This window comes from Grus americana, chromosome 9, assembly GCF_028858705.1.
Source record: "Grus americana isolate bGruAme1 chromosome 9, bGruAme1.mat, whole genome shotgun sequence".
NCBI lineage: Eukaryota > Metazoa > Chordata > Aves > Gruiformes > Gruidae > Grus > Grus americana.
The window spans coordinates 14846518-14872936 of record NC_072860.1 but is presented as its reverse complement, the minus strand read 5'-3'; the positions used below and the strand labels follow the sequence as shown (position 1 = coordinate 14872936).

Genomic DNA, 26419 nt, shown 5'->3' with positions numbered 1-26419 from the left:
TCATGCTATGGCAAGCCCTCGATCAGAGTACCTTCAGTAAAGAAACAGAACTACTAAAATGTATGACTTGTTCTTTAATTCAAACTGGCCTCCTACAGCATCAAACATACACTAACACAGCGTATGCAAAACGAGTCACTGTGAACTTAAATGTGCCCATGTAAGTGGCATTACCTGATCAGCTTTGGCACACACGAAATACTAGGTGTCCTGGAAGTGAATGGTGACGCCACAGAAGCCTCAAGTTCAGACAAAGATATACCACCATGTGCCCTCTTTAGTGCCTGCCAGTTAACATTGAAATAGAGAACATTTTAAAACTTACTTTCAGCTGTAAAATTTAACTGAACAGTTCTGTACAGAGAATAAAAATATACTTACGCCACAGTCATTTGCTCCATCTCCACACATGCCCACATAGTAACTACAAAAACCAAACAGATATCAGCATTTTGGACCATTCCCTAATCATAGCCCATTTAGCTTATTTCATTAAATACTTCTATATTATTTAACTTATTCAGGGTTTGCATAATAATGAGTGATCAATAATGCTGAAAGAAATTACTGTTCTCCTTATACATACGAGGAAGAAGACAGAAAAGTAACATGACTTAGCCAGGTCATGCAAACCAATAATGGTTATCAGCCCTCGATCATTCCAAGGTCGTCTCAAGCACCTTTGTTCTAGGCAAAGAGACTTTGGTAGTATTTTGTATAGCTGCAAGGTCTGACACCAGCAGACAGTATACTGACCATATGTGAACAAAAGTCATCCTGTTAATACTTCTTTACTACATAGAAGACATGTGATGGATTTGATTATTATGCCAAGCAACCAGATTTATAAAATATGTTAGTCAGTTTAGTTATTCATCATTTGTAACTTCATTAAAAGCCTGAAACTTTCACAACTAGCCAGCAGATGGTACTATTCTCATTCCTGCTCAGTTCACAGTACTGATTTACCAACTCAAGGAAGTTATATTAGCCCAGCCTTTTCCATTTGGCAAAACAGCTAGCAGCATACATAATTTTTCCTCCTATCACACTGAACACTCTGTCAACCCTCCCGCTTTCTATGCTTAAGCAAATACTTACTCTACGTTTTGTAAAGCTTCCACCAGCTGAGTTTTCTGATCAGGCGCCATGCGAGCAAACACAGTGCCATGTAACACAAGCTGGAAGACAAAAGATTTTTAATGCTCACAGGGCAAAGTCTGTCCACCACCAAAAGCACCCATACTCAAATAAAATGCTCACCTTGGGTACCAGGTCCTGAAAATGCTCCAAAATCACTGCAAATGACTTTCCATTCATTGCAAAATGGTATTTGGTCATCTGGAGATCCTCAAGGCTTTCATGGACCAATTTAACTGGAATATCCTATCAAAAGTAGTTTAATACTCTAGCTGTAGTGTATTTACACAGACATCTTGTAATTTCAAGCTAATACTCAGAGGGGTATTCCTAGAGATCCCACACTAGAGGAGGTTTCTAAGAATGTTACTTGAAAGAAAACCTCATACAATGAAAACACTTAGTAATAAGAAAATGTGGTTTAATGTTTCAACTACAAGCAGCTAGAGCAGTCTTAAGAGATTGAGATGTGGGGAAAAAAAACTGTTTCCTGCAAAACTAACATGTCAAATGTCACATTACAGTTGAAAAACTAGCTCCCCCAGCTGTTTTACTACTCAGTGGTATTTTAAGATCTGAGAGTTAACTAGTACATCAGTTTTGGTTTGCCATTTAACAGTAGATTTGCCACTTAACAGAATAAGATAAAAAGAAAGAAACTCAACAGTTAAACTACCTGCTTACATTCTAAGGGCATAATAACGCTCTTATTACCTCTGAGTTTATGGCTGGTGATGAACTAGTGCATTTTGCGAGGGTATCTGCATAATGCCAGTTGATCCTGGCAGCCTGCCCGTCCTTTGGAGGTAGTGCTTCAGCAATAATGACCTTATCCTGAGGTAGAATCATTCCACAGTCTCTGGCCACAGAGATAGCAGTTAACATGTTATCCCCTGTGAAACAATTGCATTTGAAAAGGTTTCCATTAGAAAAGGATCAATAACATACAATGATATTCCACACAAGAGAAAAGCTAACAAAGTTTTAGACTAGGAGGACTGCCTAACATACCTGTCACAACCTTAGGGCAAACCAAGCCTACAGTCAAAGTTACAAGTCTAGCCTGTTAAACCCCTCCCCTGGACTAGTATCGCTAGAAACTTTGTACGCTTCTTTCAGCCATAAAGATCTCTTATTGGCCATATCTTAGTATATACTGAAAATTAGGCAGAAAACACACAGCCATTTAAAATACTGCTTTTTAAACACAGTCACAGAACATGCAAACACTGAGTTGTATTGCTAGCCTACCAAAACATTATTCAAAAGTTGCAATATCTGTGATTGGAAAAGGAAACACACATTGCATGGAAAACACTGAGCACAGATACCTATCTCACTTACGGAGACATAAGAAGTTATTCTTTACGAAAAAAAAATTCCAATAAAAAGTGACTTATAATATAATTCAAAATGGTAGGGACCCTCAGTAGGTCATCTAGTCCAACCTCCTGCTCAAAGCATGCTCAGTCATAAGATTAGACCAGGACTTTCACCTAGTCTAATCTGGAAGACCTCTAAGGTTTTTCATCCTTCAATTTAGCGTAAAGTAATTTGTGCATGGAGCTAGGGAGAGAAAGCTGCAAAGTAGAATTAATCCCCATACTGGTTTCTGATCTCTGACTTACCAAAGCAACGTTCACCAAAAAGGAAACATTGGTGTCCGAATATTCTCACAATAGTTTCTAAACCTCTCTTTTGCTATAAATACAGTGTAATCCCAGCCTATTGACACTAAAATTTGGCTTCATACGCTATAATTAAAATAAGACTAAAAAGAGATGGATTTTTATCTTTTCAGTATGAACATTTACATGCTAACCTGTAACCATGACAGTGCGAATGTTGGCTTTATGCAAATCTTCAAGTACAGCAGGGGTTTCTTGCTTTAGTTTGTTTTGCATTATAATTAACCCCATAAAATCCATGTTGCTTTCAATAGCATCTCTGTAGAAAAGGAGGCAAGGAAAAAAAAACGGAAGCATTAAAATTATTTGATGTAGCCTGATTTTCTGTTTAATCAAAGTAAACAGAAATGTTTATTTTTAACTATGAAAAGTAAAGAATTTGCTTTTGTATTGGGTTTGCGTAGCAAGGTTTTGGTAGCAGGGTAAAAAGTGACCCAAGACATAAATATAAATAAATGTGAATGATGATGTCTCCCTTGTTTTAGTTTGAAATCACATATGCACAGGAGGGTTTCCACTACATGCCATTATCTTTAATAGACACAAATGACAGATGTATGTTTAAGTAATAAAGAAATCTGATGAAGTTTTCTGCCATGTTAGTAATAATTCTTTATGGTGTTTAATTTATATTACAATTAATTTCAAACATAAAAATGTTCCTCAGAATTCACATTATTGCAGAAAAACTTCCTTATCTTAAATTTCTATGTATTGTTCAGGGTACAAATAGAGAATGCACAGAACTACATATGTCAAGACAGAAAAAGCTAAACAGGAGTAATTGATTTAAGCAAAAATAAACATTTCATAATTAATCCAAAGCATGGGGCTTTTAAAGCTTGTAACTTATTAAAAACATGAAGTCACTCTTACCTATTAATAGTCTGGACTTTGTGCCATGTAAGCTTAGACTCCAATTTTCTGTGAGCAAGGGCAATAACTCGGAATCCCTGCTTAGTGTATTCTTCCAGGACACACTCAAAGTCAACAGGAACTTTAAAAAGTTCAAATTTAGAGTTATTAAAATTATTCTTATTACAGCTGAGCTACACAAGAAATAAGAATAGTTTGTTCCTTTACCTGTTTCCTGCTTACACAAGCCAGCAATCACTTCAGGGGCACCTTTCATGTAAGCGTCCATTCTCTTCTCCCCTAGAACTCTCGCTATCACACACATACGTTGCAAAACTGAAGAAAATGGAAACTGGCGCACAATTCCAATCTCATAATTGGTCTGTGTCATACAGGAAGGAAGGAAGAAAAGGGTTACATCCATATACATTTTGAAAAAAGAGAAAAATGCTTAATTGAAAAAGCATACTTACCGAAAGCTCAAACAATTCCTACAAAAAAAAAAAAAAGAAAAAAATACATTTACCGTAAGTATTTATTTTTAAGTATTTTTCTCAGCTATAAACTATTCAACATAGATTAGTAAGTGAATCTGCAGAGCACTCTCTATATAAAGTCATATTGTATTTGCAACGGACTTCATGAAAGCTGAATATGAATATACTGCATCTGTTTAGTATCCTTTAAGTGAGACATAGTAAAACTTTGGAGCCTGATTTCTTTATTAGAATTTGCAAGATGTTTCACAGCCCAACCTGTGTCTGTTTAGCCTATGTAAATGATAAAAGTACTACAGTATTTCAGAATGTGTCCATGATTATTAAGTATATCCACAAAAAATAATGTAGTAAGTTTCAAGAATGTTCATGCCAACTACTGCACAATAACTACTGCTGTGCACATATACTGAGTTCCAAACAAAGAGAGAGATGCTTTTATCCACTGTAGAGTAAGACTCATACAGAGCAACCAACCTGCTATACCCTCCCGCCACCCTGCTCTGTGATAATCTGGATATACAAGTCACACACTTAAATTTTTCCTCTTGTTTAAAAAAAAGCCTTCAACATGCAGATAGAAGAACTTTTTAAATCTGCCAAGGACATTATACTTTTAACTCAGCACTTAATTAAAACATACATCTCTAACGTACAATGGTGGCAAGAATTTTGTACTATGCGGTGACATTAACAAACGATTGTTTTAAATGAAACTGCAAGGTGAGCACACCTAAGCACTTCATTAGCACAATAAGAATTTGGTAAAGATACTAATATTAAAATGCGTAGGCTCAAAAATCATTACAGCACTTTATAACCAGTCTATAAGAGTAATAATGCTGGCAATCAGTCTGCTCACCTCAGAAGTGGCGTATACTGAACCACTACCTTCAACAGTTTAAACATGTCTTCGCTATCTTTGCCATCAAAAAAAATAAATATCACAGTTTTGATCCTATTTGGATTATATCAGCCAGAACCACAGCATATGGTAAAATCCTTCATGTTAAACAAATACATTACTTTAACTCAAAGAATTGCTTTGAATTTTTGTACCATTTCTTGATTTGTTGCTTGCTTGGATTCTGGGAGAAGTTGTTTTGAAGGTCGAACCACTGTCGGCATGATTCGATTATGAAGGGCTGTTTCCTCTTCAGTAGCTTCTTCTAAAATCTGTATTAAAAAAAGAGTCAACTAATTTATACATTCATTAACTTTGATTTTTCTCATAAAGTAATTTTCAGGAAAAAGCTTTGGAAATCAGCCCAAGGTGCAATGATCTTTCTAAACAAGATTTCCTGTGAGAGTTAAGTGTCTTAATTTAGCAGTTAACTTAAGATCCTCTTAGCTATTTTACACATTTATTATATGCACTGAAACCTTGCCACATAACATCAGAAAGCAGTAAATTAGTTGCTCAGATTCTTTCAGTTGTATGTATTGTTGCACAGAACACTTTAGGGTCATTTTCATATCAGGACTTCCTTTGACACACAGGCATTGTCAGAAGCCCACCGTTTTACAGTTACAGCTTGAAACAGCAAATAATGTCTTATCTTGAATATGACAATGTAGGAAATTTCAGGTTACTGATCTTAAAAACTTTGCTTCTCTTGAAACAAGCAGACACTTACCCATCCTATTGCTTCAAACATCTTCAAATCAAGCGGATCCCCAGAAAGTACCCCTTCAATTTTTGTAAGGGAATGACAAGTTGCCATGCAAGCAACAAACTCAGACTTCAGCAAGCTCTCACTGCAAGCCCTCTCTTCCGGCAAAAGGAAACTAAAACAATGAAGTTACAATATACTTAGCACTATAATTATTTATTATGAGCCAATTCAAAAGGTTTGTTTAGATTAACAGAAGAAAATTGACTGCACGAGTCTCTTCACTTGTATTTTCACACATCACAGAAAACAGATTAAAACTCTGGGCTGGAATCTTCAGAAACAGTCACAATTGCCGGCTCCTTCAAAAACTTTGTGTTAGTTCACTCTCTAGTTTGATTCCTTGTACAGAGACCTCTCATCACTTTGTATTTAACTCAATTAACTAAGCTAATTCATTTTAGCAGCCCAAAAAGTCATCACTTAGGAAGACAGGATTAGGGAAACATGCTATACTTTAATGATTGTAACAAATTAAATTCCACCTCAGCCTAAGAGATTTGTAACTTTCATTACACCTAAACAGTATTTTTAGTTGCATTCTTACAGCTCATTACAGAAATGCAAACACATGAGCTCACACTGAATTTTCTATTCTATTCTGCTGAGGCTGTTAAAGCATAACTAAGTATCATGTTTGCTATCACCACCTCTGAACTTAACCTTACCGAGCATTTTCCACCCGTTGAATTCCCCAAAGATCCAAGCCGTCCTCAGTAAGTGTGCCAGTCTGCAAAATAAACCAAGAGGCATGGCAAGAAGAAAAAGCCTTCAGAAACAAGTTATCCCCAGATAAAGCAAAGATTAATAGCTAATTATCCAAATTACACCTGAATGGTAACTCCCTTGCTTTTTGCTAGTAACTAAGTTCCAACTTTGTCTAAAAAACCAACCAACATTCAAAGCAATCATGCCCCTCCTTGGGGACAGGACAAATGAAACAGACCCTTCAAATCTGATGATTGCTCAACATCTCTGTATTCAGGGGATGAGGGACAACAGAAAACAGGTACTAAACCCTTAGTACTACTTTCTTACACAGCTAAAACAGCAACGTGAATATATTTACAAGGGAAATAATACATTTAGTGTAGGTACTTAAGATTTCAGATAAACGAAGAAGGAAAATAAATTTTATCAAAGAATTAGCTAAAAGCAAAGGATTCTGGCTAGTGGCATTGCTTTTTTCACTCATGTTTCTGATAAGGAATAGCAATAAATTATGGTTTGGCTTTTCACTGAAATAAATGAAAATGAGAAACAAGTCTGACCTCACACTTCAATTTTCCAGAAGCCTGTATACTAAATAAAACTCTCACAGTCCCCAACTCTCACATTTCTGGGGTGCTGGTAGTAAGCTAGGACTTGGGAGTCTTGAAATAAGAAAGAAGTTCTGTATTATGAAACCTTTTTAGAGCAGACCAAGTTAAGTGAGTTAACAGGCAGCAAACATTGAATATCGGAAGCTCATGACTTAACTTATACGAAGTAATTAATTTTCCTGTAGTTGCTATTCTATACAAATTCCCTTTTATTACACATTGCCTCTCCAAGTAGCAACACAGAGTTTCAAAATTCACCTAACCTTATCAAAACACACAAGATTCAGCTGGCCACAAATATTTATCCTTTGCGGGCTGATGCAGAAGATGCCAATTTTTTTCAACCTTCTCTGTGCATAAACAATGCCAGCAGTCATAGCAGCAGGGAGCGCTGGAGGCACCGTGATAGTGATAATGTCAAGGGACTCAATGATGATGGTATGAGCTGGAACCTGCAATAAAGGTCAGAGTTAACGAACAAGAACTCCCTACTTAAAGATCCACTATCCCACTGAAGCATTACATCACTGTTACCAAAAGCAAAATCCACACATTGCTTTCCGCAGTACAGCATGTTCTGGATTGCCCAGAAATCTAGCACAATCTTCACCCATCATCTGCAACCATGATAATCCAGTCCTAAACTATCCACAATCCATAATTTCAAGTTTCACTTTTTTCCCTGCAAATACATTAATTTAAAACAGTGACTGAATAATACAAGTTTTGAAGAGAAAAAAATTACAAAGTTATCAGTTATCAGTTTCTTGGTAATGATTTTTTGCCTGCACCATGCTTTAGATGTGCTGTATCCTATTTCTTCCAACTGGATATCAGTCAGATGGTAATCTTACATATAATAAGGATAAAAGTCTAGCAACTGGGTCAGTAGAAATTGAGGTAAACTCAAATTTCACTAATATATTCAAATTCTGTTTCTCTGCTGAATTTTGTAGGCATGGTGGTGTTGGGTGATGGAACTTTCTAGTTCCATTGATACAAAGTAAAGCAAATAAATATTCACTTAAAATTGAATTCACATCATCTGAAGTATGTTGGAAATCATGATCAACCCTTTACTAAAATAAGGCAGTTCTGGACAAGAAATGAAAACATACCTCATTGAGGACGCTATTAACAACTGTGTAAAGAAACCCAATGCCTGCAACCACTACCAGAGACAGGAGAAACAAATAGGCATCTCTGTAGAGTTTAAAATCAGTTGGCTTTGGATATAGTATGGAACGAACAAGCCGTCCTTTAGCAGTACTAAAGCCTAGAAATAAAAAGGAGTAAGTTATTAAAAGTATAAACAAGAGCGAAGCTATCCAAATATATTAAAAACCTCAATTAAACCCTTAAGCTACTCATTTCATTAAGACTGTTTCTCAATATACAGTAACAGATGTTTTGCAATACAGTAATTAAGGTGCTTCAAAAACATACGTGCACATCATACCAAGTGTGTCTCTCCTCTGGCAAGGACACGCAGCTGATGCAAATGAACCCCTCTTCTACAGCAGCAGTACACCCTCAAATGGTTTGGCCTGGGAGTGTTTGGTGTACTGCATTTTGTCCCTGACAGTGCAGAGCTAGTGGGTATATTTATTGGTCATCCAATTGTGCCAGTCCTTGCAAAAAGAAAATGAAGTTGTAGAGTCCAACTTTAAGAACTAAAATGGCAAGTCTCTGTGAGCTCCCTTGACAGCCAAAAAGAAAGAATCAGAAATAAAACCTGCAGTGCACAGAGTCATCTTTTGGAGAAGCCCACCTCTTCATTGCATTTTGACACCTGAACTAGGAGACTGGACTTCTGAAGGTCTTAGAGTCAGACAACCAACAGACACCCTAAGATCCTCCTTGAACCTTTGCCTCAGCACGTGAAGAGGCCAAGACCAGTGCCCAATTTTGTATCTGCTTAGACTTCAAAGTCTATTACTACCATCTCAATATCAATGCCAGGTCTGCTCGAATAGTGGCAGCTCCTTGAAAGCTTCTCAGACTGCAAGACCTCCTAGCAAAGGCTAGGCCCTCCACACTGACATCTGGCATACAAGATTCTACCAGAATGAAGCAGCTATTGCATCAGTCCTAAAGAGGACGACCTCATCACAGGAGGAACAAGCATGAAGCCTCCAGGCTTTGAATTTGCTCCTGCAGAATACAAACCATGGGCTTGTTCAGAGAAGTCGAGCATGTCAGTATGTACTTGAGTATTTAGTCATGAATGCTTTGTAATTTGACACAGCAATAAAAAAAGTCAGAACTACTTTTGATTTTTCTTTTAATGGTTTTGCAGAAGGCTCCATAGCCACACAGGCTAGAACACACCGGGGTAAAACAGTAAATGAAAGCCTCATGTGGTGTCTTGAGAACACACTGGATGTACAGATAGCCTCAGTGAACATTTCTCTAAAAAAATTACCAGTTTTGAATTTGTTACAATTACAATAGGAGCCACAATGACATACACACTAACTTATCCATGAACTGAGTTTCAGGAGAGAAAAGAAAAAAAACCCCACACATTTAGTTTGTCAGTATTTTATGTACATTTCAGCTGTAACATCAAACATTTCACGTTAAAGGCTTAACTCGGAACAGTAGTGTGAGTACAGTCCCAGCAGATCAATCTTATTTCCTGATTTACAACAAGATTAAGACTACATGTCTTTGCACACAACCATATGGAGTTCTGCTCTCCTACGATTCTTTTAAGGACTAAATTTTCTAGTAGCTTCAATTTTGTGGCATCCCCCTTCCTCAGACAAAGGGATTTTTACTGGTATCTCACTAGGTAAGAATTACTTCAGTTCTTACTATTGAACATCTTAGGAGCAAGAAGCTACAAGAGCTGTGACACCTATCCAGTTCTGTGGAGTGGGAAATTCTCTACTCGCCTAAAAGCTGTCCCTGCAAACCAGGAAGGAGAACTGAAAGGATTTTATATCCCTTTGCTCCTCTCTCTACATATAGTCACGGCAGGAAAAGCGTACCTGCCCATATGTAAAATCTGAACAAGGTTCACAGAGCTAAATTCTTCCTGTTTACAACACAGGAGCTAACTCTGACCTGTCACGGGCAAAGAGCAGAATATAAAAATGACTTCAGATGTCAGGGCAGTAAGACATCGTGTGTTGCAAGTAATTACAATTCTCCTTGTAACAGTTCCAGACTTTAAATAAAAGCATTATCCCTCTTGCTGAGCAGAAATAGTAAGTCTTCAGTAGTTAATTTCTGTTCCTGTTTTGGACCACCTATCTGTATATACACATCAGGCTGGGCATATAAAATTCCTTATTTTAGAAACAACAGAAGTTGAGACTGGTATTATTAAAGGGGAGATGTGCTCAAGGGAAGGGAAATATTTTTCTTTGAATAAAAGCCTATAGAAAGACATTAAGAAATTTAATTAAAAAAAAAATCAGAACATTGACTGCTAAAACAGACTAATAGAGGGTGAAGAGAAGACACCAGAGAAAGAAGAGGCTAATTAGGATGACATTACTTCTTGGAAAACTTGCTTTAAGTAGTATTCAGTCACTGCAGTCAAATTGATTCTATCCAATTCTATTATAGCTTGGATTATAGCTTACATTCACCTTTTTTTGTGGTGTTTTTCTTAATATTGCCTTTGTAAAGCAGAATCCTGCAACTACATTAGTCTGTGCAATTGTTTTTAATAGAACATCTGTATTATCTAAAACCAAACCTTTAACATATTAGTATGAATAAGCACTTCTGTAGAAAGGGCTACATCGAACACAGTTTTTAAGCAAACGTTATGTGCTTTGACAAAACTATGGGCAAAGAAAAATATTTGACATTGCAAATTATTCCACTAAAGTAAGCCATTCCCCACTACCCACCCAACCCCATGGTATGCCAAACCTTTCCAAAGGGGCATATGTGGTTCAACCAACATACCATAAAAAACATCTAAAGGACTTGAAAACGCATTCAGGTAAGTTTTAAATCGATGCTAAAGATTGAGCCACACTCTTGCTTGCCAATGGATACTCTCCAGGCCATTATCTAGTTCTATTACCATTGCAAGGCATTTATCCAATTGTTTGGAGTATACTCATTTATCCAAGCTTAGCAACATTCAACACAATACTCCAAAGTATCAGCTGACATACACCTACAAAAGCAAGTAGTGCATTAACAAAAGATAAACTTAACAATCGATACCTGTTCTCACTACTAGAGCTTTGACCAATTCTCCGGTATAAAAACGGGTTTGAATGACATTGGTTCCACAGAACAAAGTATGCCGTTTATGCACTTCTGGACTGTATATTTCATCTCCCATTGCTTTCGGATATTCTGAAGGATTTGGTAGATTAATCTTTGTGACAGGAACACTTTCACCTTAAATAGAAAAAGAGTCTCTATGCAAGATCAAAGAAGAATAGACATTTTTTCCTTCACAGCTTCAAGTAGAACAATATAATCTCACTTCATCAGCACAGAAGCAGACTTACGGAAGAAGTCATCTTCCTTTCAGCATATTATTAGGTAGTCTCTCACCTGTTAGCCTCAGCTCAGCAGATTCTTTCTCCAAATCCTATTTAATTCTATTAGTTATTTACCAAGACAGCTTTTGTACCTCTTTCTTCAAATCAGACAGGTGTCAAATGCAGTTCATTGAAAGAAAACAGGACAAGCTTTCTCCTGCTGCAAGGCATCACCCCATCTTTACTCAGAAAAAGTAGAAGCTGAAGAAAATTATTCTCAGCTCCTTTGGTGACTGAGTACATTCAAGCTAGGGCTGCAATCAATTTTTATCAGTTGCTAGCAGCAGCAAGAGGCTCAAGTATACTGAAAGAATTGAACATGATAAACCACACAATCTCTGAACTACAGTTTTCTAAACGGTGCCACTTTGGACAGATTATCCTAGGAATAACAAAAAGTCCATCCTATTCACTGAACCTGTACTTCAAATACATCAGGTCTCTGGTTTCAGAGTATGCAAGCACAACTTAAGATAACTTCTGTTTTTAAATACAGCAGAACCTTCTACTCACTACCTTCATTCTTGGAAGCAGTCAAAAAGTTTGGGCAAAAATTTTCTGAAGAAACGTACTGCAGAACGCCAACTGCACTGAGAACACCAAGTCAAGAGGCAGGAAGACAAACTATCCAGAAGAAAGCTTTTCAACAGGAAATCACTCATTTTTGGAGTTGCCAAGCAGTACTAGGTAGCCATTGCAGATACGCAGAACACAAGTACATACGTACTTAGGAGCATATGTAATTGCAGGAACACACGCGTTTCAAGCAAAATAAAAACATACCTACTTCTGCTAGAACATACTGTAAGTTAAGCATGCACACAGGTATAAACTAATACATTTAGCCACGCAAAACTGTATCAATTTTACTTTACCTGTTAACATACTTTCATTTACAATGCAAGTACCACTGAGAAGTACTGCATCACAGGGCATAATTGTCCCATTAGATGGAATCAACATGATATCTCCAGGCACAAGGTCGGTGGAAAGGATTTCTTGTATTTCTGAGTGTTAAAACACAAACAAGTTTACCTGAAAATAGCCACCATCTACAAAACCTGATAAAGATCCTCACAGCCAAGATCCAGCTGGTGACAATTAAGATTATACTCCATTATATTAATGGCATTATGAAAAGTTTCTGAAAAGATACAGAAAAAGCCATTGATAAACCCAATTCCATCAAGATTAAACTCTAGAGCACGTGGATATAGTTCATCATAACAAATGAAAAGAATCAAAAGATATTAACGGTTAACTACAGTGTAACTTCAGCATAAAGACACAAGTCCAACACAACTGCATGTCTTACAAAACAATATCACACACCACAACCTAACCACCTTCAACTACTGTGGTATCCCAAATGAGTAAAAGTCCAGATATCAATTTGCAGCCCCTGCTGGGTAATAAATTGTAATGGAAATCCAAGGCATGCACGTCTTTAAGCTAAGAAAGAAACTACACCGACAGTTACATTTGTGGTAGATAATGAGAAACAAGAATAGGACAAGCACCTAATCTAGAACAAATATAGCTAAAAATACCATCTAGAAGGATAATCCTGAACAGATGATTATCCTATCTGAATTCCACTTTGCAACTTCTCCTTTTCCCATGCAATTTTGCTAAGAAATGCAAGCATTTCAAGCTGATCAAAGAACGAACAGATGATGCACATCAACTTTACACTCACACTTAATGAACAACTTAAACTCAAACCTTCCAAACCACCTGTGAAATTTACCTTGGTTTCCTCTGCAGACAGAAACCCTGACAATGCTGTGAGCTGCTACCATGTCATGTAACATAACATATTGCTGCAAAGGGGAGAAAACAGTTCATTATTTAAAAGCACAGTTTGTCGTCTTCTAAATGCACATTCTACCTCTACAAGTAGAAATGATGAGATTCCTCACATTCTTTTACAACAAAATGTTACTTAAAACATTTTCTTGAACATAGTTTAGGAAACTTAGGGGCAAATAAAGTTTGACTGCATCAACCTGTACAGGTTCCTACTTTTAACAACATTCTGGAAGCAAAGATACGCTGCCATGCAGTGTTAAAAAAAAAAATCTGGTCATTAACATACATAAGTTAAACCTGTAGTAGTTGTATAAACTTGGAGTAAGGTAAGAGGAGGTTTTTTGTCTCTGGTCTGAATCCAGAGACTGCAATGTAAGCCTAATTACTACTTTGATTTCCATCAGCTACAGCCAAGTCTAGAGAGAAAAATGCATCACCAATTTAACAATCCACATGTTTGGCTGGTGCTTAATACCATTGGACTTTTTCAAACAGAAGGAAACAAGGCAAGATGGAATCACTACTGTCAATACAACTACGTATATAAACTTGTGCCTGAGTTTTATTTAAGTGAGGTAGTGTTTCTGTTATCTGAGGTCAATCTACTGATTCAAAAACATGGCAAGTCAGCAGAAAAGGGTCTCAAAGGAACTGTAAATCCAAATTCTTTCAGCTCAAAGATGGAAAACTCGTAATGATATTCTACCTGTATACCTCTGAAAAATTCTTGAAGATTTCTAGGTGATTACACATCAAAATAAACCAATCGGTAAAAAGCTGAAAAGATGCATCTGTTTTCTTTGAACTTACCTTTCTAATCGTGTAGAGTGAGCTAACAATGGATATTACAGACATGATCACAATTGCTAATGCATAGTAGTGATATTCATCAATGATCCACAATATCACACTGAACAACTGAAAAATGTAAAAAGGGTTGAGAACCTAGAAGAGTGACAGAACATTAAAGTTACACCAAAAGGTCACGTGCATTCTCCATCAGAAGACAGTCAGAATCATCCTCCTCCAGAGATAAGCCTTTCAATTCTTTATACATGATTTTTGTCTGTTTTGCCAAACTGATCCCACTTTTTCACTGCTTCCTCAGCCCCTTAAAAGCATAGTTCTCACTAAAACAATACACAAATACATACTTTTAAGACGGCGTGCATTTTCCCCTAAGCCTCAAAGTACAATGATAAAAATTGTAACTTAAGGTGCATCAGATATTCCTAAATTAATTTGGAAGTTATTATCTATTTCTTATTAATAAATGCACTGACATCTCAAGTTGTTACTCCATTATATCAAGTTGGAGAGTTTCTTTGTTCAAAAGTTTCTATCAAGCATTATTATAGCACACATAAGTCAATTATTCAAATCCACCTGATACAAGGAAAATGTAACAAATCCAACAAAAGTATATGCAAGAACACATTTGATGTGTATATTGTAATGTATAATCCCTGGGCTGATAATGGAAAACACAACCAGTCATTTTACATTTGAAATGAACAACAAAAAATAAGATGCATACCCTCTCAAAGAATTCTGACACATTTTCTAACATCCTTGCTAAGGCATCAGGTTGGGAACTCTGAAGAGCTCAGCTCAGATCTCTTGAATTTGGAGAGCTCAAAAATAAAGGTCAATATCATTTTGCTTTACAGTGCTGGACTCTGGGGGAAGGTTTCTCTTTTACATCATTATTTGAAGACCAGTCCAATAGTCATTGTACTTAAAGTAACTTTTAATGATACACTTTTTTTAAATTTGTTAAAGACAAGACCTTACCTCCTTAATCAGAAGCTTAAAAATGGAAGGCACTTTCACAGCAATTTCATTTACTCCATAGAATGCTTTTCTGCATTAAAAAAAGAAACATATCAAAAGACCGTTAAAATTTTTATTAGAAATCTTATCCTCTTCAAAGTAATTCCACTAATATGAGAAAGTATAAAATATTACTTAATCTGTGGCCCCTTTTATTTATCATATTGTTTCAAAAGGTGTTTATCAGAAAACATTTACCCAGTGAGATGTTCTGATACAAAGATAATTATTTCATACATCAACTTGAACTGTAACTTAATTTTTAGGTTCTTTCATATACCATGAAGAAAGGCAAATCATTGGGGGGGGGAGGGGGGCAGAAGAAACAAACCTCTGATGGGATCTGAGCTGGTTAAATGACATTGACGTGAAAAAGCCCTTAAAGGATGTTCTTAAGGAAAAGGCTTTTATTCTAAGAAAATACACAAATTGACAGAAAATGGAATGATGAGCAAGCAGATGCTTCCATATTTTAAACTCTAAGGAGGTCTCATTTGCAAAAAAACCCAGCCAGGAATGCAACAGAACCCAAACTATTTTAGTTTGGGCAGTGTATCAATAAATTAAGAACACCAATAATTTAAGTACATATCTACATTTTCACAATATATAATCCAGCTTCTGTTCACATTTGAGAACTAAGAAATCCCTGAATTATGTACCATTAAAGTTACATTTTAAAGGTTTTTTCTAGATTAAGTTCTCTACCTACGCACTTCAGCTCTATCCCTTGACAGGCATATTTACACTGTTAGTCTAAAATAGCATGTTAAAAAATTAATACTTTTTTTGCCTGGTTATTTCTTGCCAACCAGAATTAAAAGAAAAAGTAGGGAATGCCTTTAGCCCCAGCTAACCAGAGACAGATCCATGCAAGCTATGGGACACACCTCTGATACTAACTAAGCTTTTAAAATTAAAGCCAAAGTCCTGAGACTTGGGAAGCTTCACCCTGATCTTCCTCAAATAAGTAGTTAGTTACAGTTTAGGCCGGGTTTCCTGCTTCCTGGCTTCCAATATTCCTTACTAGCCATCTAGCACACAATCCTCTCTCTCACAACGACCACTAGCCAAGGATGCAGTGAGTGATCTCTCTTAGTGTTCCCTTCAAGTCTTCAACTATCTGCAACTTGAGACAAATGAGCATCTTTCCAGCTAAAGAACTCTTGGACTTTTCCACTAGAATCAGACTATTCGCCTCTGAACCCATGCACACCCTTCAACAATGACAGTATGTTTTGGTAACATTTATGCCACTTAAAGGTGAGTTACGTGGAAAAAAAAAACTACTTTGTTTTACATCAAGTGTGAAATTTTACCATATACCTGCCAATGTGGTTGAAAGCGTAACTGCTTGCTATTCTTTTTGTACACTTATTTTATTTCAAAATGTTAAGTAGTAAATACAATTTCAGAAATATGTTCTGAATTACTTTAAACAATAGTTCCAATTCCCATGGTCAGTGTAGCTTGAGAGTATTCCCACAAATACTGCAATATTACCTGTAATCATGCATTCCCTTCGTCAGTCCCGTGCTGTGTTCGTTATGAATTGAAGAACAGAATGCAGATTCATCTAGACCTCTAAATAAAGGAAAAAGTGAATGAGTTATTTAAGAAACCTGATACCTAAAATGAAGTATTCAGTAACTCAACAGCTAGGTCTTTGCCAAGAGTTACACTGTATTATAAAAGAACAAAGTCTATGGATTAATGTTTTTCCAGCTATTTTTGTCACAAGTCCAGATACCAATGAGATGTTAAAAGCAGTCCTCCTCTTGACACATCTTACTTTGTAGGATAGTCATATCTATTTCAATGACAATGAAGATACACTTAAAATGAAGTAAAATACTAGCATAACTAGTATTCAAAGGCCTCTAAAAAGGGAGCAAGCTTTATAAAACAGTATATGAAATCAACATGGATTAATATTTCTTCAAATTATCTTCATTTGTCTTTAGGTAGAAACTGAAGCATTTTAGAAACAATTATTAATCAATTTATCAAATAAATCTGTACTGAAGCTATTTTGTAGCATCTTGCTATAAAATTTTATCCATGACTAGGTACAGTCTACATTTTAAGCACTTCCTTATCACTGGAAGACTCATCTTCACAGGACTTTTCTACATGCTGTGAAAGCAAATGCTATAATTTAGAAGATCTGCAGATAAGCAGGCACACCTAAAACATCATTATGTTTAAAGCTACAGGATCATTTCAACTACCAAACTCAGTAAATTCAACATATCTTGCCCAACATCTAGGCATCTTCTAGCGGACACACTTGAGATACACAGGAAGGTATCATTACCTTCCAAAAGGCTTTCACAGATGACATGACACAACCAGCACTATTCAACACAAGTCTTTTTTATATGGACAAACTATTAAGTTATCTACTAAAAAGGATTCAGAGTTGTCACAGTAAAGAAAATTCTCTTTATTGTGCACATATAGTAACAATTATTTCCATTCTCTAGAACACAAGGAAAGCTTTAAACATCCTCACTATCGCAAATGCTAGAACCATGTTTCCACCAACATCTTGCAAAAGAACAGAAGATGAAAATGTTTATGTGTTAATCCGGCCACAGGTTTACAGGGCTTCCCTAAAATTTTTCAAGTTCAAGTATTTTAAAATTATGATTTTTAGAGGAATAAATATACAATACTCTGTTAATAACTCTGCCTTTCCTCCCATTCTATACCAAATTATTGATATTTTCTTTTCCTGCACAAAAAGGAAAGTAACACTGGGTTTAAGAAGGGTGCCTAAACTTAAGTGCTTTATATGCAAATATGCATACCTATGTGTGTAATGTCCATGCCAAGACAAAGCTTCTAGCTGGATGTTATCTGCTTTTTACAACACTGTTACAGTACTGGATTCCCAGGGCATTTAAAAAATCCCCGTGCACACAGTTTATTACATAAAGCACTCATCAACTCACTCAGAGGCTCAGCTGACACTAGCTAAAACAAAACAGACATACAAGGTCAAAGTTGCATCCTCTTTGGCTATGTGACCAAGTCTGATTTAGTTTAAGAACAATTACACTTGCATTTCCTGTGTTTAAAACACTGATCTTAATATTACATTATTATAAAAAGAACAATGATATGAACTCAAGCTCTCATAACTGAATTAGTTGCCCAAGCAATCTTAATTTGCCTCTATTCCATATTGTGCTAAATCTTTAATTAAGCATTCAAACTGTTCTGTCTCTGGATACTTGCATAATTAACAGCACAGAGAGAATCTATCTTCATGATGCAGTATTGTGCCTACTTACCCTATGGATTTCATGATAAAGCCCTCAGTGTCATAGACCACCTCTTTACAAATATTAACTTGATTATCTACCATGTTATTAGGTAACACCGATTTCTGGTTTTTACATAACCTGAAGAGCAGATAAAGTGTCTCGAAGGACAAATTTTTAAGACTTCTTTTCAGAATATTTATCATTCCTAAGTTCAGCTATTATTTCACCGGTGGTATCTATACTTCACTACATGATCATACCTAATTCACTTTAGAGAAAAGTTATAGCAAACTCTTATTTTTATTTGACCTTGTGCAAGAGTGACTTGGTACTCTGCCATTATCGGGTATGTCTCAGATCCGGCTGTTTGTCCTCTTCATTATACAAATGCTAAATAACGGTGTCCAGCTCAGCTACAGTACCTGACTAAACAAGTGGTCAGGCTCAGTCGTTGCTAATACATCAAACAAATGAAAGTTTGGCATATCGGCAAGAACGCGATTGAATAAATGCTCACGTAACTTCACAGGCATATCTGAGATTTTTTCAGGGCTTATACATTGGCTGAGTTATCACAAGAACATCAAAAGGCACAGTCAAACAGCCAACAAATGCCAACTCTCAAGTCACCGCTTTAATGCTAAGGAACAACATTTTTTTTTCTGAATACATGGAATCATATGACTTTTTTCCCCCATACTTGTTCTTAGCATAAATGTGTAATTTTGATTTTTTTTTAATCTCATCTGTGAGAAATAATCCCTTGGAACAGTTTAAATTAGCAACACTATAGGCATGCAAACAGGATCCTGTAATGCAAAATAACAAGCATCACTACCTGCACCACTGTAATTCATGGGAGGCTTAACATAAAAAAAATGCATACAAAGCTTTTAATTATTTACACATGAACTGAGACTTTCCACCCTCCCAGAGGAGGGGTGTCAGTTTTGTAACTGCTTGTATTATGATCATTTCTTTAAGTTGTTGGCATTGCTGATAACTTTCCATATCATGTTTTCAAAAAAAGCGCATGCAAATAAGAACCATTTGCAGAGTATGTTTCTTCTTACAGAAATTCTGGCTATTTTTCTTTCCTTCAGTCACTCATCATTTATTTTTTCTATGTGTAGTGCTTGCACTTTTCCACATGATGGTTCAATGCAGCGAACATTGATTTAAGTTAAAAAGAGGTTATATTTCTGATCTGAACATCTTATTTTAACAAGCAGTTGTCAAAAACAGTGAAGCCTGTGTTCGTTTAACTTGTTAGCACTGTGAGAAGGACTTAGCAGTAGCATCAGAAAAAAGAACTTTCTTCTTCAACCCTAACATCGTGCAACAGTGCTGCTGGATGAAAGAAAATACAGCGCATCACATGTGGTGAGTGCAGCTAGAACTGCCCACTAAGAGACATTATCTATCAATGCAAGAGACTTGGTTTTGTTACTAAAGAGTAACAAAAGAGGGATCACATTCAAGTGGGCTAAAATGCAGCAGCAGACCTACACAAAGGTGAGCAACAAGGTATTTGGTGAATTCCCCTCCTCCTAGATACTCCTTTTGGGTCTAGCTCAGCAGCAATGCAAAAAATTTAAGTTATTCCATCATCAGAAGGCAAGTTTCTAAGAGTTTATAGAAGGAGAATAACTGTCTATAAACAGGTGCTCTGATTCTCAAAAAACACTCCAAGAACAAGCAAAGAGCCTGCAGAGGCACACAGCCCATCACCCTATACGAGTCATGCTCAATAAAGGTAGATAACACAAATACTTTCCTTCCAAAGTCACACTGAGCTACAATGCCCCTGCTCTCACTATGGTTCAAACAAAGACTCAATGAGCTAAAACAGCTGGTCAGAATATGATACCAGTTTTCACCATGTTCTTAGGCATGCTATAGCGTTTTAAAAAAAAGCAGTGTGAAGCACAACACAAGAAAGTATTCTTACCGTACAACATCAAAACTTTGAACTGAATCATTCCAGAAATACTTCACGCTGTGATGTGTGAAATAACGAATCTGCAAGGGCAACAGACATGCGTAGTTAAACTAGCACCGCTTAACACCTCTCTTCTGACTGACTTTACTCTGAACAGTGACAGAAAGTGAATTTAGAAAAACTTCACTGAAAAATGAATACTTTTCTTTCATTTTTCAAGCATTGCACAATTTTCAGTAACAGGTTATTGAGGAAAAGATTTGTGCTCCAAACAAACAATAAGAGCCTTTTAGGCAAAAGTAGCAGTTCACGTGTACTGCACTGTGTGTGTTTACTCCAGATACTTTGAAAATTAGCAAGCATTGTATTTCAGGATTACTTACAGGCAAATATTTGTTCAAATCATTTTTATTCTCTTCTGCAGCAGATTCACAGAAATGAACAGCATGGCCGTTTGAAACCTTGTGTACAATAGGGTTAGGATTCTGTAACGGACTGGCTCCCACAGAAGGCATAATGCGAACCTTTGCACAAAACCATATCTTGAATTCATCCTTAAAAAGAGGGGAAAAGATTAGTTGGTCGAAACAGCATTTAAACAGCATTTTAACTACAATAGTTGTGGCAAAACATGTCAACAACAGATGACAGATTAGCAGAGTCCATACATAGCTACAGAAGATATCCCCAAGGCAATATCAGCTACCTTAAGAATATATTTTCTTTCCACAATTCTAAAAGCGTATTTTTTGCACTGATTTAATTTTTTTTAAGCAATGAGTCTTGGCACTTGAATTTTGACCTCTTCAGCCCTTCGCAATTTAATATATTTGTTCTGTAGTAGGAAGAACTATGGGATTCCTAGCATTCAGCTGCACCCACTCTACAACTTCAAATAACTGAGGACTTAACACAAGATCATAACCAGGGACTGTACATAGCAATTGTGGAGGACGCAAATCACTTGCAATCAAACCATACTTGGCTCCACAGTTACACAAATATTATCTTTGCTGAACGTGAAAACCTTGTTATCAGGTTATACGAACAAGGTATCTCTTCTGTAACTTTTGATGACAACAGCATTCATGGTTTTAATTCTTAAAATCCAAAAGCAAAGACTTTCTTTTTGCTATGTCCTCTGCAAGCAACCATCAGTCTCCCCATATGCGCAGGAAAGCTATGTACAGTACCAAGGGGTACAGTTCTACAGCGCTGTAAAACAAAACCACGCCTATGTCACGGGCAAGGATTTGTGTATTTTAGCAAGCAGCAAGAGCGATGCAAAATAACTGCAGACCAGGACAAGCACACCATCCCACGGACTTACAGTTGTTCTCAGCAGAACCACTTCACAGTCTTTAAGCGTAGTCCTTTTGCACGTTGCTTTCACACGCCACTGAGGCATCCAGTAGAGGAGGAGGAGAAGAAAGCCACCAGAACAGATCACTCCTACCGTAACTAGCACCAGCTTCCAGCGACATAGATCATAGCCATAGATCTCCTGCATGGAAACAGAGAAACAAATAACAAACAATGACCCTCTTAATTACTCTGGCTCGGGAAGCCAACATTAATTTTTCATGAAGTGCAGTATTTAAAGTGAATCAAATTTCAAAGCCATTTTCTCCTTTTTCTTTTCTGGGGGAAGGAAATATTTAAAAAACTTAATACATAACAGAGTGGCAACAAAAAGGAACACCATTTTTCTCAGCCAGAAATGCAAACATCAGTAAAAGCCTGACAAAGGCAGAACATCCACATTATTTAAAACATCTCATTGCAGGACCTGTCTCCTCTCTGCACTGCTCCCTAAGGACTGAGGTTGCAATGCAACTTACCTTAACTCTCAGCAAAATGACCAAATTTTTGACCATGACGCAGCACAAGTCAGCCAAGCATTTAAGAGCAAAAGCACGTGTGGTTTTGTCAACTGCTGATTTTACCACATTAGCATTTGATTAGCTAGCATACAATTTAGTGCTAGCTGAATTTCATACTTTCTAAACAAGCCTGTAAATATATTTATCAAAAACTACTTTTTAGTAGAGAAACTGGCTTATTTAGCCTGCCATTTAATAAATGCTACTGTGAAACATTAGAAACTGCAAGCCACAATTTCAAAGGTTCTGTAACTTACACCAGCTGGAAAAATCCTCTTCTCCCATTTAAAAAAACAAACCACAAAGTATTAAGTGTGTATTAACTTAACCTGATAACAGCCAGGAACAGAAAATAATTCAGTGACTTACTAGATGCTGTTATATTCCTGAGTTTCACATTACATCATTAGATTGCATTTCCTGCTGCAAAAGGGCAATGAAGTTTGCCATTGAGTCCCACCCACATTGTTCATATTGACACCAACATCTTAGAAGTTTTTTTGTATTTTTCATTAAACAGTATTAGAAATTGTTTAAACTCCTTTCCTAAGAAAAGGCTTTTCAACAAGTTTGTTTTGTAGCCTTCTCAGCTGACAAAAAGCAGAGACAAAACCCAATCTCTGTTACCCCCAAAACACTGGAGCAAGTATTCACTCCTTACCAATAAAAACAGGTGGTTGAAAGACAGCGGGAGAGGTTAATACTTCTTTTGGGACAAAAAAAAAAATTATTCCCTCCAAAAAGCATTGATTTTAGTGATCGGACCACAAGCACCTCAGTTTCATTTTTTGTTGTAAGGTGTATTTGCCTACTTTCCATATTATAGCTGTTCTAGTGTAGAGCAGCTTTTCCTAGCAGCACGCACAAAGACTGAACAAGGACTTCAATTCAGGAATCTATCCTTTTTTAAAACAAAAATCACTATATACCCCAAATAGTTTCTGTTGTCTCTAGAATGGGCTAGAAATTTAAAGATCAGCTGCCACTATTTTCCTGTCAAAGCTAACTGCTGCATCTTCCAGGACAAATGATAAGAGATACCATTGCTCCCGTAGGAAGCAAAGTTTATGTGCTACCAAATACCCATAAAACTGCTTGCCATGCTTTAGGAAATGGGTCTTATCTGCATAAATATGAATATGCAAGAGCATGCAGAATATGGTCAGATTATGGAGCATTAATCTGTTTTAAATGACACGAAAAAAGCTCCAGGATTTGAAGAAAAAAACAATCCACAACCCACTTTGCTTCCATTTTTCTTAAAAAAAAAAAAAAAAAAAAAAAAAAAAAAAAAGGACAATCTTAAGTACCAAAATCTGTTATCTATTGGACTAATGACCTCAATATAATGAACCCAGCACCTTCACAAAGGCTTTCAACAAAAACATTCCTTATCTCAAGACTATATTTCTTAATACCAAAAAAAGATTAACAAGGATAACCTTATAAAATTGCTAAACTGATTTAAACTGAGACAGTCCACTTCCTGATGTAATATGCCCCATTTAGAGGAAAAAACATGAAAATGTGTTTCTTTCACTGTATAAAAATTGACAAACAGAATTCATTACCATCTCATCTTCCTCTGCTTTATTGACAAATTTCTTTTCTTCTTTCTCCATGTTGAGTATGCTATGGAACTTCTCGACTTGAGATATGGAAGACCTTTAACAACAAAAGAATTAAAAATTGAAGCAACATTACTCATTTTATACCTAAATATTAGGTTGTTTTGAGTTATGTTCTGTAAGTGCATACACTTAAAACAGACTGACAACACATTAATATAGATCTTAAATTTGCACTGTTACCAGTTTCCAGTAGTTAGAACCCAAGGAGCTCTAGTAAAGTTTTAAGATTGAACATTGGATGAATACAAGTGAAATATTGCAGAAACGGCAGGCTTTGAAGGAGGGAAAAGAGCTTGTACCAATTTAATTTGATTACATTCTACATGCAGCAAGCAGTTTTTGGTACATTTGACAAACTTCAGGATGGAAAAATAAGTTAAATTTGTAAAAAAGCTTAAAAGTAGGTCAAGATTACACATTTCTATCATTCTATACCTAATAGCTCCAAGCAGATGCTTTCAGAAGCCATGCTATCTTTCAAGAGGAAAAGCATTGTACCCCTGAGATGTGTATTTCTCATCTGAGCAGAAAAATAAGTACATGCTAAAAAAAGTCTAGTCTCCAGTTTAGTATTTCTAAATCAAGACATGCTTAATGGTCAGTTAGTCTTTTCACTTCTTTCCAATTCTTTTACCATTCAATTTGTATCAATGGGTTCATTTCTTACTGTAAATCTCTCACAGTTGCAAATCTTGAGGGGTGCTTTGAGGACAGATTATGATCACCAGTTTCATGAATAGGGAAAGGCATGAAAAAATATGAAGCTGTCTATGAGATGAACATAGTGCACACAGATCCCTGTTCCAACAGGGAAGAGCTACAAACAAAAGGCTACAATATACTATGAAGCTCATCAGAAGTTTCAACATCACAAAGAAAATCAAAAGATACCAAGTCAAAAAGCTAATTTTTTAAAATTAAAACAGCATCTAACCTTCATTTGGGCACCCCTGTACACATTAATTGTATACAACTGATAATTAATGCATCTGTATTGTATTTCCACAGGACCACCTACCATAGTTAAAACCACTGAACAGCCAGAGGTCACCTGCCAAGACATGGGTTGACTATCTCTGCACTGACATTGTACAGCCTTTGATTTTATTTACTGCACATATATAAATCTCTCAGAAGACAGCACTTACAACCACAGCATATAAGCAGTCCTCAAGTATTAAGGATACACTGTCATAGCACAAGTAGTTATTGTAATTGTCATTTATCCAGACAGAAGACTGTTAAAAAAAAAAAAATCAAGGTGGAAGCCATCCACTTAACTTCATCTCAGCTGTCCATTGAAGACTAGGATGACACTATTTAAAATCCTTAGTATTAAGTAGCTTTATGATAAAAGCACAACCATTACCAAGTTCTTCACTGTCATTAACTCCCCAACATTATCACAAACCAAATCACCAGACTCCTCTCAAAGCTAGCCCTGGACCCAGCAGCAATGCCAACTTCAAAAGGTCCTTCCTCCCAGCTCCCGCAGTTTATCAACATCATCGCATCCTTGCGTGGTTTCTGCGAACTACCACCTCCTTTCCAATTAAGCCAACAAATGAAACAGGAACCCAACAAAAAAGGTTTCTTTTGCTGCCCAGATCTGGGTTTCCTCAGAAATCTACTCCCATTGCTGAATAAAGTCCTAGTGGAACACACGCTTGAAGCAAAGAACTGCATCACAACACAGGGCTCAGCCACACGTGAAAAACAACTCAGTACTTCATAAACTGAGTGCTTGATACAGTTTGTATTTTGTTCTGTACAGAAGGAAGCTAATTTGGTAACAACTGTCTCCTTTGATAGAAACACCAGCTCACACACTCCTTCCTTTAAGCTGAAAATTTTCTATTGCTATCCAATACTGAACTACGAATACCTTTCTTACTGCACATTAAGTTGGAAATTAAGCCAAATGATTTGCACCGCTGATACTTCCTTATCTGTTAAAACAAGTCATGCAAGTTCTAAACCACATTTTAGTTTAAATTGTCACTTTTCTTCACCAAACAGCTTTTTATCCTGGGAAAGACACATATGTGAAACCAGTTAAAGTCTGTCCTAAACTTACACAGGATTGCTAAGAAAGCTCCTGAGAACAATCTTTGAATCAATAGCATCAAAGAACTTTACGTACACCATAAAAATCACATTTTCAATCAAGTCGTCATGCAGCCAGAAAAAGTTTTGTGGGTTTACAGAATTATACTTTGACAGCTCCATGAGAGAATTATTAGATTTAAAATACTTGAACTAGTCTGCTCTTAAACAAACACGCATTTCCCCAATATAGGGTACTGCAACACCAAAACCTGTGCCTGCAGGCAAAACTCCAATCTTGATCA

General features: G+C 36.5%; 1 protein-coding gene across 5 annotated transcripts in view; it reads right to left on the bottom strand.

Moving 5' to 3' along the window:
• The window catches only part of ATP13A3 (ATPase 13A3), a 61419-nt gene that overhangs the window by 14149 nt on the left and 20851 nt on the right, over positions 1–26419 (bottom strand). For all 5 annotated transcript variants that reach the window (XM_054835115.1, XM_054835117.1, XM_054835114.1 and 2 more), the window contains 24 exons: positions 24009–24102; positions 21885–22058; positions 20938–21108; positions 20564–20634; positions 16844–16924; positions 15302–15371; positions 14318–14452; positions 13446–13518; positions 12571–12702; positions 11370–11549; positions 8294–8451; positions 7439–7627; positions 6522–6583; positions 5818–5968; positions 5240–5356; positions 4157–4174; positions 3912–4065; positions 3705–3825; positions 2963–3087; positions 1855–2033; positions 1264–1386; positions 1102–1181; positions 382–424; positions 175–284 (listed from right to left, as the gene is read on the bottom strand). In XM_054835115.1, the coding sequence (XP_054691090.1) occupies positions 175–284; positions 382–424; positions 1102–1181; positions 1264–1386; positions 1855–2033; positions 2963–3087; positions 3705–3825; positions 3912–4065; positions 4157–4174; positions 5240–5356; positions 5818–5968; positions 6522–6583; positions 7439–7627; positions 8294–8451; positions 11370–11549; positions 12571–12702; positions 13446–13518; positions 14318–14452; positions 15302–15371; positions 16844–16924; positions 20564–20634; positions 20938–21108; positions 21885–22058; positions 24009–24102 (2811 nt within the window). The remainder of the gene's footprint in view (positions 1–174; positions 285–381; positions 425–1101; positions 1182–1263; positions 1387–1854; positions 2034–2962; positions 3088–3704; positions 3826–3911; positions 4066–4156; positions 4175–5239; positions 5357–5817; positions 5969–6521; positions 6584–7438; positions 7628–8293; positions 8452–11369; positions 11550–12570; positions 12703–13445; positions 13519–14317; positions 14453–15301; positions 15372–16843; positions 16925–20563; positions 20635–20937; positions 21109–21884; positions 22059–24008; positions 24103–26419) is intronic.